General features: G+C 39.9%; 1 protein-coding gene across 6 annotated transcripts in view; it reads right to left on the reverse strand.

Moving 5' to 3' along the window:
- THADA (THADA armadillo repeat containing) overlaps positions 1-13,785 on the reverse strand; it is a 316,857-nt gene that overhangs the window by 265,399 nt on the left and 37,673 nt on the right. For 5 of the 6 annotated variants that reach the window (XM_029937259.1, XM_029937256.1, XM_029937258.1 and 2 more), the window contains exons 17-21: positions 12,711-12,921; positions 8,227-8,362; positions 7,823-7,959; positions 4,610-4,768; positions 2,729-2,886 (exon numbers count right to left, since the gene is read on the reverse strand). In XM_029937259.1, the coding sequence (XP_029793119.1) occupies positions 2,729-2,886; positions 4,610-4,768; positions 7,823-7,959; positions 8,227-8,362; positions 12,711-12,921 (801 nt within the window). Of the gene's footprint in view, positions 1-2,728; positions 2,887-4,609; positions 4,769-7,822; positions 7,960-8,222; positions 8,363-12,710; positions 12,922-13,785 lie in introns of those variants that run through there. The other variant, XM_029937262.1, reaches the window with a different exon arrangement.

A 13,785-nucleotide genomic window follows, 5' to 3' on the forward strand; every position in this document is an offset into this window, starting at 1 on the left:
ATGGTTATTACAATTCTTGGGAATAGAAATCCACATCCAGGATTCTCCCCCACAAGTGACTTCTGCCTACAAGTCACTTCGCTGCTCTGTCTGTGCAGGTCTGTGCAGTACTGCACCTTGGGTATTGACTCAATTTCTTGGTTTTGTTGCTAGGTGCACAAAAGATGTAGTGTCATAAGGGTGATTGTGCCCTTGGGAGGAAGGTGGACCTCAGGCATGGCCCCGCCACTTCAATATAAATTATATCCTCCCTGTCACGTATATACTTTTAACTCTTACCGGTTTTAAGTACATGGAAGTATTTTTATTTAAAAGGATTTCATGGAGCAAAGTTCTATGTTTAATAGTAGGACTCCTCTAAGCAATATGAATGACACTAATTTCTTGATGATTGATTTTGGCTGACTAAAGGGCCCTAAATGAAGGCGTTTCTTTAGTTAAAGGCAGTATGATCAAGAATAAAGTCCTTCTGCAAGTAGCACGGTGTCAAGGTCGGAAGAGGGCTATCACGTACATTCTTGATTGCTCATTCAGTTATTTCCTCTCAAACCAAAAATGTGATGTCGCCATGTGAACAGCGACATGGAAAAATGGCTGAATCTCATCAGAATAGAAATTAGCATTTTACAGGAAAACAAAATTCTATTTTGTATTCAAGAAAACAGCCATTAGAAGAATTCTTTGCTTTGTGGGAATCTCTCTGTTATTGTTGCTGTTGCTTTGTCTTTTTTTTTTTTTTATAAACATCTCTTTTAGTTTATATTAATTCTCAGTCTCAACATGGTTATCCCACATAAATTAAATTCAAAAATATTTGGGTGCTATGTGAAAAGTGTCAAGGACAGATGGTTCTCACAGAAAGCTTTCAGGTCTTTCTCAATTACAGTAAAAGTGAAATATGCTTCCCGTAATTTTTTTAAGTGTACTTACTGGGGGGAGGGGGGAAAGAGAGAACGAGGGAGGGGCAGAGAGAAGGAGAGAGGGAGAGAGAGAGAATCCCAAGCTGGCTCTGAACTGCCAGCACAGAGTCTGACATGGGGCCCAAACTCACAAACAGGGAAATCATGTCCTGAGTTGAAATCAAGAGTTGGACGCTTAACCGACGGAGCCACCCAGTTGGTTTTTTTTACACCAACTAATTTTTTTAAACACTACCCAACACACCCCAAAGAACTAGACGTTTTAACTTGTCCTTGAAAAGAGGAGTTGGACAGGGAAGAGACCCTAGGACATGTTTACTTCTTAGTAAGACGGCGCACATCAGTGAAGTAATCATTAATCATAGCTGGATTCCTCTACAAAGATGTTGGCATTGGCACTGCAGCTGGTCACCAGCAATGACTGCAAGTAACTCTAGAACACTGCGCCTATTTGATTTGGAAGAGAATAAGGAACACAACGATGCCGGCGGTGTGCCGTTCCCCTCCGCCGCTCTCCACCTCAGGGCCCTGCAACATCACGGGACCAGCTGTTAGCCAGATGCAAGCACATGGCCACGGCGAGTGTGTGAATAAAAATATTAGCATGATTTCCATGGAACTAGTCACATGGTTATTACAGAAATAATCAGCATTTAGTGTACTACGATATTTGTTTTGTTCTTAAATGTTGTAACACCCTGGGGGAAAATTAATCTTTATTTGATAAAGGGTACAAATGAAAGTACGTGTTATGTATCTTCGCTGGAAAATGGTGGGAAAGAGATTTGCTGAGACCATGTGGAAAGGAAGAGGGAATCAATTAAAAACAGAAATCTAATAAATCTAAAGTATTTCCAAATGAAATGCTTGTGGTAAGCTAATTTCTTGTAAACACTGCACTCAAGTCACTTGAACAGTCCCAGATGGTGACCTGACTTTGTGGTCTTAAAATAAAAGTCAGCCAAAAACCAAAGTGACTACAATTTTATTATCAATGTAGTGGGAAGCAAGAGATCCATAAGCAAGAGATCCATATAGTACTTTTTTCCTTTGCAAAATATTCCTTAAGTTTATTTATTTATTTATTTTGAGAGAGAGAGAGAGAATGTGAGTGGGGTAGGGGCAGAGAGAGACGGACAGAAAGAATCCCAAGCAGGCTCCCCACTAACAGCAAACCATGAGATTATGACCTGAGCTGAAACCAAGAGTCAGACACTCAACCAACTGAGCCACTCCGGTGCGCCATTTTCCTTTCAAAAATTTAAGAGATTTGGGGCGCCTGGGTGGCTCAGTCGGCTGAGCGCCCGACTTCAGGTAAGGCCGTGATTTCACGGATCGTGGGTTCGAGCCCCGCATCGGGCTCTGTGCTGACCTGGCGCCTGCTTCAGATTCTGTGTCTCCCTCTCTCTCTGACCCTCCCCTGCTCACACTCTGTCTCTCTCAAAAGTAAACATTAAAAAAATAAAAAAACTTTAAGAAACCTAAGAGGTTTGGGGAATTTTGCTAAATAGATAATTTCATTTAAATTTACAATTTAAATTTATATATGGTAAATGGAAAACTAAAAATTAAAATGGTAATACTGAAGAAAGAAGGTAAAACCGACAGTTATTTATCACTTAGAAAAATAAAAATTTCTAAAACTACCATTGTTTGCAAATGTACTACAAGCCTAATTTCTATACTCTTAAGACTTTTCTTCAGCTGACATTGGTATGATTTTATTCAAGAAAAATTCAAAACCTGCTCGTTTTCGAGTTGAGTTCTAGGACCAGAAATTACACCAGGTGGAATCAACACCTGCCTACCTGCTGCACTGTCAGCAATCCGCTGGGGGGCTCTGGCATGGGCTGCAGGGGGAGAAGCTGGCACAGTGTGCCCAGAAGTAAGGCAACTTCCTTCATACTTCGCCAACAACACACCAGGACCATCTGAGCAGTTACATCACACGCCTTTCTTTCTTTACCTTAAAAAAAAAAAAAACTATTGCAATACTAGACACTGGATTACTCACATACCAGGTTTCTTAGAATGAGACTATTCACAATTTCTCCAAGAATAATCTGCTTGAGCAAATCAATTGTTATATTTATTCATGAGAGAACAACTAACATTTATTGAGCATGGGCTCTAAGCAGGAACCATGCTAAGTATTTTTTAACATGCTATTTTCAAAATAAATCTTGACATCAAACACAACACCATTTCAAAACTAAGTCTAACATTCAGGAATTAATGAAGCAAACTCTCTCTGCCTCATGGTCATCCGTAAATTGACTATAATAAATACACTTCATTATTCATCTTGGTGAGAGTGGCTGTTCTATCAGTGAAGAGGGAAGATAAAACTTATAAAATCAAAGGAAAATACAAATTCTCTTTCAAAACATATTTAAATTCCATGGCCAGTAAGTAATAATTATGCTCACTCTCTTTTTCTAGCTTTAAGAATATTTTAGGGGTGCCTGGGTGGCTCAGTCAGTTAAGCATCCGACTTTGGCTCAGGTCATGATCTCGCAGTCTGTGAGTTTGAGCCCCACGTCAGGCTCTGTGCTTACAGCTCAGAGCCTGGAGCCTGCTTCAGATTCTGTGTCTCCCTCTCTCTCTCTGCCCCTCCCCCAATTCATGCCCTGTTTCTCTCTGTCTCAATAATAAACATCAAAAAAAAATTTTTAAAGAATAATTTTAGTACCAAAAATAATAAAATATTAAAAAATTAAAAATTAAAAAAATATTTTAGTGCTGACATTTCAAAAATATCTAAGAAAATTTAAAAGGCAAAGCAACAAACCAGTATTTATAATGTAACCCATTTGTGTTTTTTAAAAGCCTGCTAAACTCAAAGAGTATGTGTACATATATCAACACATAGAACAGATCTAAAAGCACATACATTAAAAAAGGAAGAAGTGGGATGGGGAGGAAATAAAAATTTTTTTCATTTCTTTTTTTGTTTTTGTTTGTTAAGGTAAAATGCAAACACTGAGTTGAAATTTTAATTAAGGCTTTAATTTGTTTTTAATTAGAATTTACCTCTCTGATGCTTGAAGCTATTACGATAAGCATATATTTAGATGTTATATGGTGTAATTAAAAAAAGAAATCACAAAGAGAAATTTTTACAAGACTCTATCTCCATCTAGTGGAGGATGTAGGATACGTAACACATCAGTAGGGTATTCCTACAGATGGCTTTTTATAACATTATAGAAAATGACAAAATAACAACGAATGAGCAACAGGCAGTAAGAACACAACTTCTGGAGGCTCAGTACAGCGAGCAGCTCACACTTCACTGAGCAATAAGGTCGATTTCCCTTAAAAGGCTTCGCGGCTGGAAGGACTCCCACTGAAGACAATGAACCACGTGGAGCGGAGGAGCCGACTGCTGCCCAAGCCCAAGTTCACAGAGCACCACTGCTCTTACACCATCTGGCTGTGGAGACGGGTTAGCACTCAACAGCTTTCTGTGGCAGCACCTTCTATAACGCACTGGGACGCACCGTTTTCTGGTAAAAGTCTTAGAAACTCATTCCCCAAAATGAATCACTGATAATCACAATGGCTTTATTTTCTAGAAATGTTCTGCAAACATCTGCAGCCTGCTTTATATATAAAAAGAGCATTTTGTATATTTTGTCACTGAAACACTGATCACAATATCACAATGCTGATTTTACACATGCTACCTTTGATCTCTGCAGAAGCACCAATATTCGGCACACTGGCATTCAAGTCCTCCACATCAAAGCTGTCACGTTCTTTCAGTATTCGGGCCTGACTGAAGTAGCCATTAGTGTCTCGTGGCTGAATCTCACTCAGAATCGTCTGTAAGCGGCTTGCTGACTCTGAGTGGGAGAGACGGGAGTGCATAAACTCCAGTTCCAAACCCCACGCAAATTTCCCTGGGGCTCTTTGACCTCACAAATTTTGTGATTTTTAATACTTGATAATAGGCTCTATTAGAAGGGACACATGGGGTAGATGATGTGAAAATTATTTATGTAAGGTCTTCATGACACTTGAGTGTGCTTTGAAAATACGACAAATTTTAAATTGGTTTAAGACAGGACAAACCAATACAACGGAAACTCTCCATATAGGACAAAGACACGCCCCCCCCATCTCATTTACATCGCTTTTTCTAGTGTAGTCTAAAAATCTCAAATATGGTGCTCAATCCTGGGGGAAAAGGGCACTAAAGTTCAATTTTGTTTTAAGAGGTAAGACACCACCACAACAAAAACAATCTTTAAGGTAGTATTGTATTGTAGTTCATTTACAAATAAAGAAAAAAATTGTTATAGCCCAGAAATATTATAAAGACTCTATATTTGACTTTGAAAAAAATTATGCAATATACTGCTTTCTAGGTATGATTTACAGCCCCACTATGATACTGAACTTCGTATTTATTCTTAGGCACTCAATGGATGAGGAAATGTAAGCTCCATGAATGCGCCACTCTGTTCTCCGCTGGGTCGCCAGCGCCTACGCCAGAAGCTGGCTCACGGCAGCAGTTCAGTAACTCGGGCTGAGGGAATGAGCACATGACACAGTCATAAAGCTGGCCAGGGTCAAATATGTTAAGGAAAATAATCACCTGAAACCAACTAAGGAATTAAAGAATGAATATTTTGTATACCTGTTACATACACTTACATTTTAGGTCTAAGGGGAGATCTAAAGACCCAAACTGCTACCATGATGATTCAGCCAATGTCTTGTGTTCATTGGTGACTTCTGTGAAATATCGCCAAAACAAATTTTGCCAGCCATGAAACCGTATCACTGGCAGAGCACCGTGGGCGGCTCAGCTGGTTAGGCATCCGACTCTCGATATTGCCTCAGGTAGTAACCTCACAGTCGTGGGATCGAGCTGCTAGTCAGCCTCCGTCCGTGCTGAGTATGGAGGCTGCTCAGGATTCTTTCACTCTCTCCCTCTCACTCTCTCTGCCCTCCCCTGGTCATGCTCGTTCGCACGCGCGCTCTCTCTCTCTCTCTTATTCGCTCTCTCTCAAAATACATAAATCAACTTAAAAAAAAAGTATCACTGGCTCCAAATAGAAACCATGGAAAGACTTAGAAAAAAAGGATAATCCGAATAAAATGTGACCCATTCATTTTCATGGCTTTCAGAGGAAACATTTTCAAGGAATTCAGATGCATGGCAGATAGTGTGGGGGAAAAAAAGGAAACATGGAGACAACCAAAGGAAAAAAGAAAAGGCAAAAGCCAAGGAAAAGTCTGTGGGCCACAGACTGTTTTTGAGACCAACAAGTATTTTAAAACTTGAATAACAAACAGAATTTTAGCATACTCTATAGGCTCCACCCACAATAGGTGACAAACATTCAAGACTTCTTGTCCGGAATATACTGGTACTTGCCTGATCCAAACATCAGCTTTAAGATTGGAAGTTCCTTATTCCTATGTCCTGTTCAAGTAGGAAAACTAAAACATCAAATTTTGGTCAACTCTCAGCCAAAATTAACAAGTAACTGTGTCTTAGGATCATGAACCAGCATCAATCTGCCTGTTCATTTTTAGTTAAGAACAAAATCTAACATTTTCGTGCCAACAAACAACTCCAAGTTACTTTAAGTGGGTGTTTATGATATATGCTCAGTGTGTTTTTAATATAAGACTCTCATCTGCACTCCAAAATGCATTCACTAACTATGTTTCAACACCAAATGTAAATTTTCTTCATGATTTTCTAGGTGTTCAAAGGAATACTCCTGTTAGTAGAGTACCTTTCACATCCAGGCCCTTCTGGCTGTTGTAATAACAGGTATATCTATGCCACCTACGCCATCCCACACACTGAGTTTAGTTCCTATCCTTTCAGGAATCATTCCTGCACTGATTTATTCTTTATAACAAATATTTATTATGAACCTATTTCTACCAGGTGCTTGCAAAGCACAAGGGAGGAAAGTATCGAGAAGATCCCTGTTAATTAAATTGCAACAACTCCATGTGGAATGCTTTGGGAAGAAGAAAGTGTAAGAAACAAGACTGGCAAGGCTGCAGGAGCCCAACAACCACAGGACCTGGTCTGAAGTCACTCAAGTATTTTAAATAAGGGGAGATGGAGTGGTGCGGAGAGCAAGGGTTAAGCAGAGATAATATGTAACATGATGAATTATATGAGAAAGGATTGCTGTGGATACAGCAAAAAGGAAATGGAAGGAGCTGAGAGGAGATGGGGAGAACCAGTTGGAAGGCCCCTGGAGTCATCCGAATAAGAGAGAAGAGCCTGGGGTAAGGTTAGAAGATACAAAGAGAACGGATACCCCTGAAGGAACGTGAGGACAGGCAACATGTAAGGAGCAGGAGAGAGAGATGTGAAGCAGTCCTAGGCTCTTGACTTGCATAAACGGATCTTTGGAAGGGCCATTTGCAACGACACAGGGGTTGGGAGGGAAAAAACAGATGAAAGTTCCTAAGTTCAATTTGGGGCATTTTGAGTATCTTCTCCTATTTTTTTTTTTTATTAAATGGTCTTTGTATATCAAATGCTCTTTCCTCATTCCAGATTCCTAACAGTTTGCCCCCTCTGACTGAAGCCCACCTCTCCGATTTATCCTGCCCACTCTCCCAGTCCCAGCTGCTGTCTAGTAGGTGGTGGTCCGAAATATTAGACCATTCAATTCACCCCAGAAGAAAAAGCACTTTCCCTGTACCCCAATTTATTTATCTGTTTTAGTTGTTTTAAATTTTAAGAGTAAAAAGATACAAAGATACTAAAATGGCAGAAAAGCTTACTAAGCATACTAAGTAATTCCTTGGCCAGCCTATTTCACTTTTATATCTTCCCAAAGAAATGATTTGGGAGGGTAAGGTGGGGGAGTAATGAGCAAAAAATATAGTAATTCTAGCTTCTCTCATCCGCTGACCTGAATCAGTGTCCATTGGGATGAGGCCTTCTGGGGAGGAACTCTGAATGACCGGGGACACCACGGCGGAAAGCCTGTAAGACACCAAGAGGAGCTTCTCTACCACAGGCCTCCATTCACTCACCAACTGCAGGCTGCTGCAAGAGGAGACAGGAGGGAGATTTGTAGAAAAAGCCAAAAATCGTGAATGGAAATTATGACATGGAAGAAGTCGAAAGAATCTGTTTCAAAACTGTGCAATCTATGAACTACTTAAGCCATATAAAAAGACGTATACACAGGTACATTTTAAAATCTAATTTTGAATTCTGTTTAAGGCAATACACTCCTTTCCTAGGACACATTCCAATACGAGTAGAAAGCTCAGAAATGCGTGCTCAGCAGAGAGCTGCGGATGCACTTACTTCAGAGACAAGCGCCGCAAAGCGCCGGTGATACAGTGGACTCGCCCGTACAGTGGGGACGACGCTGCTGCCTGAAGCAGAGAATTCTCAGCCTGAGACACGTCCTCCTCAAGATTTTCCAACAAGCATTTGATAACTAGAAAAAGCAAACAAAAACCCAGAGTAATACCAATTTAAAAACACATTCATAAATTTGTGAATAGCTCAACAGTGGCCACAAAAACATCCAATTCAACTAAGCTTTATGCTCAAGCGTTTTTGTAGTTGTTGTTTTTAAAGAGATCTTTCAGGGGCTTCTGGGTGGCTCAGTCTGTTGCGCGTCCAACTCTGGATATTGACTCAGGTCATGATCTCATGGCTTGTGAGACTGAGCCCCACATGGGGCTCTGTGAGGACAGCATGGAGCCTGCTTGGGATTCTCTCTCTCCCTCTCTCTCTCTGCCCCTCCCCTGCTCATCCTCACGTATGTACTCTCTCCCTCAAAATAAACATTAAAAAAATAATAAAGAGATCTTTCAAAGTTATCTTGCCTGTTATTCATTTCCACTGAAGGTAGAACTGTGTCTTTCCCTAACTTCCTGGATCCATGTATAGCATTTACTCTGAATCCTTCCTCCTAGATACCCTCTCTCTGGGGTATGAGATCCCAGGCCCGTGTGCCATGTGCTATTTGAACAGTTGTTATTGTTGTTGTTGTTTTAAAATACTGGCTTTATTGAGATATAATTCAGATACTATACAATTTACACTCCTACAGTGCACAAGACAATGGTTTTTAGTATATTCACAGATATGTACAAACATCACTACAGTGAATTTTAGAACATTTTAATCCTTTCCCCATCAAAAAAAACCTTACCCATTATCAGTCACTCCCCTCCCTATAGCTCTCGCCTTCTCCAGCCCTAAGCTTCTCAGTTTTCTGTCTCTACAGATTTGCCAATTCTGGACATACATAAATGGTTTCATATTATATGGCTTTTTTCACTTAGCATAATGTTTTCAAAGTTCATCCATGTTGTAGCAAGTATCAATATTTCACTATTTAATGGCTGAATAACAGTCCGTTGTATGAACATACCACATTTTATTTATCCATTTATCAGTTGATGGACATGGAAGCTGTTTCCATTCTCCTGACTATTATGAATAATGCTTCTGGGAACATGCACATGCAAGTTTTCGTTTGGGCATGGTTTTCATTCCTCGTAAGTATATATGCCCAGAATGGACTAGATGTTTGTGTCCTTCCCAAAATTCATGCTGAAGCCCTAACCCCCCAATGTGATGGTATTTGAAAGTGGAGACTTTAGGAAGTAATTAATTTTAGGTGAGGTCGTGAGGGTGGGGCCTTGTGACGGGATTAGAGTCCTCATAAGAAGAGAAGAGACCAGAGCTTGCTCCCTCTCCTCCCTGTGAGCACAGAGTAAGAAGGGTGCTCTCTGAAGCCAGGGAAAGGGTTCTCACGAGGAACCAAAACTGCTGGCACCCTAATCTCGAACTCCTCAGCTTCCACGACTGTGAGAAATAAATGTCCATTGTTTAGGCCACCCAGGCTATGGTATCTTGTTATAGCAGCCTGAGCGGGGAACCGTGGGGTCATAAAGTAATGCCGTGTTTAACTTTTCAAAAGACTGCCAGACTGTTTTCCAGTGTGGCTGTACCCTTTTACATTCCCACAGCAGCATGTGAGAGCACCATTTTCTCCACATCCCCATCAACACCTGTTATCAGCTCTATTTCTTGTTTACAGCCACCCTACTAGGTGTGAAGTGCTTCCTCAGTGTAATTTTGACTGTATTTCCCTACTGGCTAATGATGCTGAGCATTTTTTTATGTGATTATTCTCCACATTTATCTTTTACGGAGAAATGTCTATTCAGACTCTTTGTCCAGTTTTAAATTTGGTTCTAGCCTTCCACTAGTGAGTAGTAAAACTTCTTCATATATTCTAGACACCAGTCCTCTATCAGATAAAGGAGTTGCAAATATGTTTCCCTTTCTACAGGTTGTCTTCTCACTTTCTTAATTGTACCCTTGACAGACACGAGTTTCAAATTTTGAATGAAGGCCAATTTATCTATCTTTTCTTTGTCTGCTAGTGTTTTGAGTGTCAGACACAAGAAACCACCACCTTACCTAAGATCACAAAGATTTACACCCATATTTTCTACTAAGAGTTTTACTGTTATCTTTTGTAGTCAGGTCTTTGATTCACTGTAAACTAATTTTTGTAATATGGTATGAAGTAGTGGGATCAACCTCATCCTTTTGTGTGTAGCTATCCAGTTATCCCAGCGCAAGCCAGGAGCTTTAGTTGAAATTTTAGAATTATGTTTAACCAGTAAATTATTAACATTTAGAATATATAAGTAAGTCCTAAAAATCAATAGGAAAATGACAAATAGCCCTCTAGAAAACTAAACAAAGACATTTCACAGAAGGGGAGAAGTGAATGGCTTATATACATGTAAAAAGATGTTTCATTACATTAGCAATCAGAAGAATGCAAGAGGAAACCACAAGATACGACTTTATATTCCATAAACCTTTAAAATCTGACAAGGGCAGGTTCTGGTGATGACAGAATACACCACAACTCTCATAATTTATTGAAAGGAATGTAATTTAAAAATCTATTTGGCATCCTCGAGTTAAACTGAGGATGCACATATTTTATGACTAGGCTATGATACTCTTTTGCATTACCATAAACCCCTACACATTTGTCTATTAGAACACAATAGCATCGCATCAGCATTACTTATTTAGAAAAAAGAAGCCCATCAACAGGAGAACGTACTAATAAATTGCAGTAAATTTGTATACTACATATGGTACTATTTATATGAAATTCAAAGTCATGTAAAAGTAAATAATACATTGCTTAATTAAATATACATGGGTGGCAAAATCTTGGTAAAATAACGATGGAAAATCAACACAAAACATAGGAAAGTAATTATATGGCAAGGGGAGCGAGCCAGGACAAAGGAGAGGCTTTAAAGGTATGGGTGCTATTGTACTTAAGTTGTGTATTATCACCTAGCTTAGAAATAAAACCTTCTACAGTTTTATATACTATTACTATTTAAATCCCATATACAAGTAAATATATTTTGTATGCATAAAAAATTTCACAAAGTTTTTAAATGCCTTGAGTTTAATATCTACATAAGGGGCGGCTGGATGTCTCAGCTGGGTTAAAGCGTCCCACTTTGGCTCAGGTTGTGATTTCACGGTTCATGGGTTTGAGCCCTGCTATCGGGCTCTCTGCTGTCAGTGCAAAGCCTGCTTCAGATCCTCTTTGCCCTCTCTGGCCCTCTGCCACTCACTAGTTCACTCTCTCTCAAGAATAAAATTTAAAAAACATTAAAAAATGAATAAATAAAATAAATCCTGTACCTGAACTCCCCAGTTTACCCCAAGAGCAAAGCTCTCCCTATCACGTATCAGGGTCTCCTTCCAAGCCCAGCCCTGAAGCAACTAGAGTGGATAAATGCCATCTCCCATAGCACTGTCACCTCTCCATCCCCAGACCCATGGCCACGTTCCCACCAGACTACCCAGGGCCTCCTAATTTTTTCCCATCATCAGTTCTCTTTTCACGGCATTTTTTACCATCTTGGAGAGAACAATGTTTAATACTCTTCCTATATCTGACGTCTCTCTCTCTCTTTTTTAAATAAAAATCCATTATCTGTCCTTACAATTCCAAAATGGAAGATTTATCAGCACAAAAGTAAATACATGAATCCCCAACAAATATTCATTGGAAATCATTAGGCCTCAGCCAACTTAGACCCTAGATCTTAGAACTGGCTGTAGGAGAAGAGTGAAAGGCAGGAGTTGACAGCCAATGAAAGCATGAACCCTGATAGACAAAGAAACTCTGCTCTATACAAAAATAGCAAAGATGATCTGGCTGTAGACATAGTAAAATTTCTGCAAAAAAAAAAAAAGTACAATATTTGGCAGGAAAAAAGGTCCTGTGTAAAAAAAAATTGTTTTTATTTTTTTATGCTTTTTTATTTATTTTCGAGAGACAGAGAGAGCCAGTACGAGAAAGGGAGGGTCAGAGAGAAAGGGAGATACAGAATCTGAAGAAGGCTCCAGGCTCTGAGCTGTCAGCACAAAGCCTGACGCAGGGCTCGAACCCACGAACCGTGAGATCATGACCTGAACTGAAGCCAGACGCTTAACCAACTGAGCCACCCAGGCACCCCAAAAGGTCCTATTTAAGTAAGAGCTGTATTCATGTATATTTACATATCTATTTATTTAACATGAACCCTCTGTTTAGAAACTGCATCATAGCTGAGTAAACTATTTACTTGCAAAAGTGAAATTCACAGTATTCTCATATGCTAGTAAATTCTTAAATAGAAAAAAAAGTAAACGTTAAGCCATGGTAACTAAATGAATAGTGAGACTGATACTGGTTTCGATAAGCAACAGTAGAGGGTCATTTATTCAGTACAAACCCATCAACGTGTTCCTTTCCGCCACAAGGGCAGACGTCTCTCCACCACACGCAGCTTGCTGAGTCTGTGAGCAGGCAGACAGACCTGAGGGCAGGGCGTTCTGCCATATTAAGAAGTTCAGCAGGTACGAAGCTGTCACACAGTCATACGGCTTGGTGCTTGTGCTGAGTTCTAATGCTGCCCAGAATAAGCCTTGCAGTTTCTCTGAATCCTAGAATAAACCACAGACTCAGTAACTGTCACGGAAACGTGTCTTTAATTGGAAGAAATAGTACATCTTTGAAAACAGAGCTTGCCACATAACTGTACTCCATCTACACATGAATTCAATTCCCTTTCTCCCTGTATACAGGTTAGGCTTTTTATTATAGTAATTACTGATTATTATTACTCACCACTAGCAGTGAGGATCTTGAAACTAAGTTCATTTGGGAAATTCAACATTGGTAATGCTTTTTTTTTTTTTTTTTAAATACCTCTTTCTCCAGCAGTAATATGCTTTATCCTGTAGAAACTCTGCCATGATTATGGCCAGATCATCTCTGTTATTTCCATATAGAGTTCTTGTATACTGAAGTTTATTTTACCTGGGCAGCATAGTCCTGCCCTTACCCCCCCCCCCTTTCCATTCAATTAATTCAATGGAGAAAAACACAAATCCACACAAAAGAACAAATCCACCAGGCTATTCCTGGTGACGATCCATGTATAATGTGTAGAAAATAAAGTGCTCTGGGGCGCCTGGGTGGCTTGGTTGGTTAAGTGTCCAGCTTCAGCTCAGATCATGATCTCACAGTTGGTGGGTTCAAGTCCCGCATCAGGCTCTGTGCTGACAGCTAGCTCAGAGCCCGAGGCTGATTCGGATTCTGTGTCTCCCTCTCTCTCTGACCCTCCCCTGCTCGTGCTCTCACTCTCAAAAATAAATTTTAAAAAACATAAAAAAAGTGCTCATATCAGCCTCAGAAATTCTGCATCAAGCTCCTACACCTCTATCTCATAGAAACATCCACTCACACGCTCGTCCTAAAGAAGAAAAAAGACAGTTCACTGTAACATGCACAGAAAGGCACTGGGC

Source organism: Suricata suricatta, chromosome 4 (genome assembly GCF_006229205.1).
Source record: "Suricata suricatta isolate VVHF042 chromosome 4, meerkat_22Aug2017_6uvM2_HiC, whole genome shotgun sequence".
NCBI classification, from domain to species: domain Eukaryota; kingdom Metazoa; phylum Chordata; class Mammalia; order Carnivora; family Herpestidae; genus Suricata; species Suricata suricatta.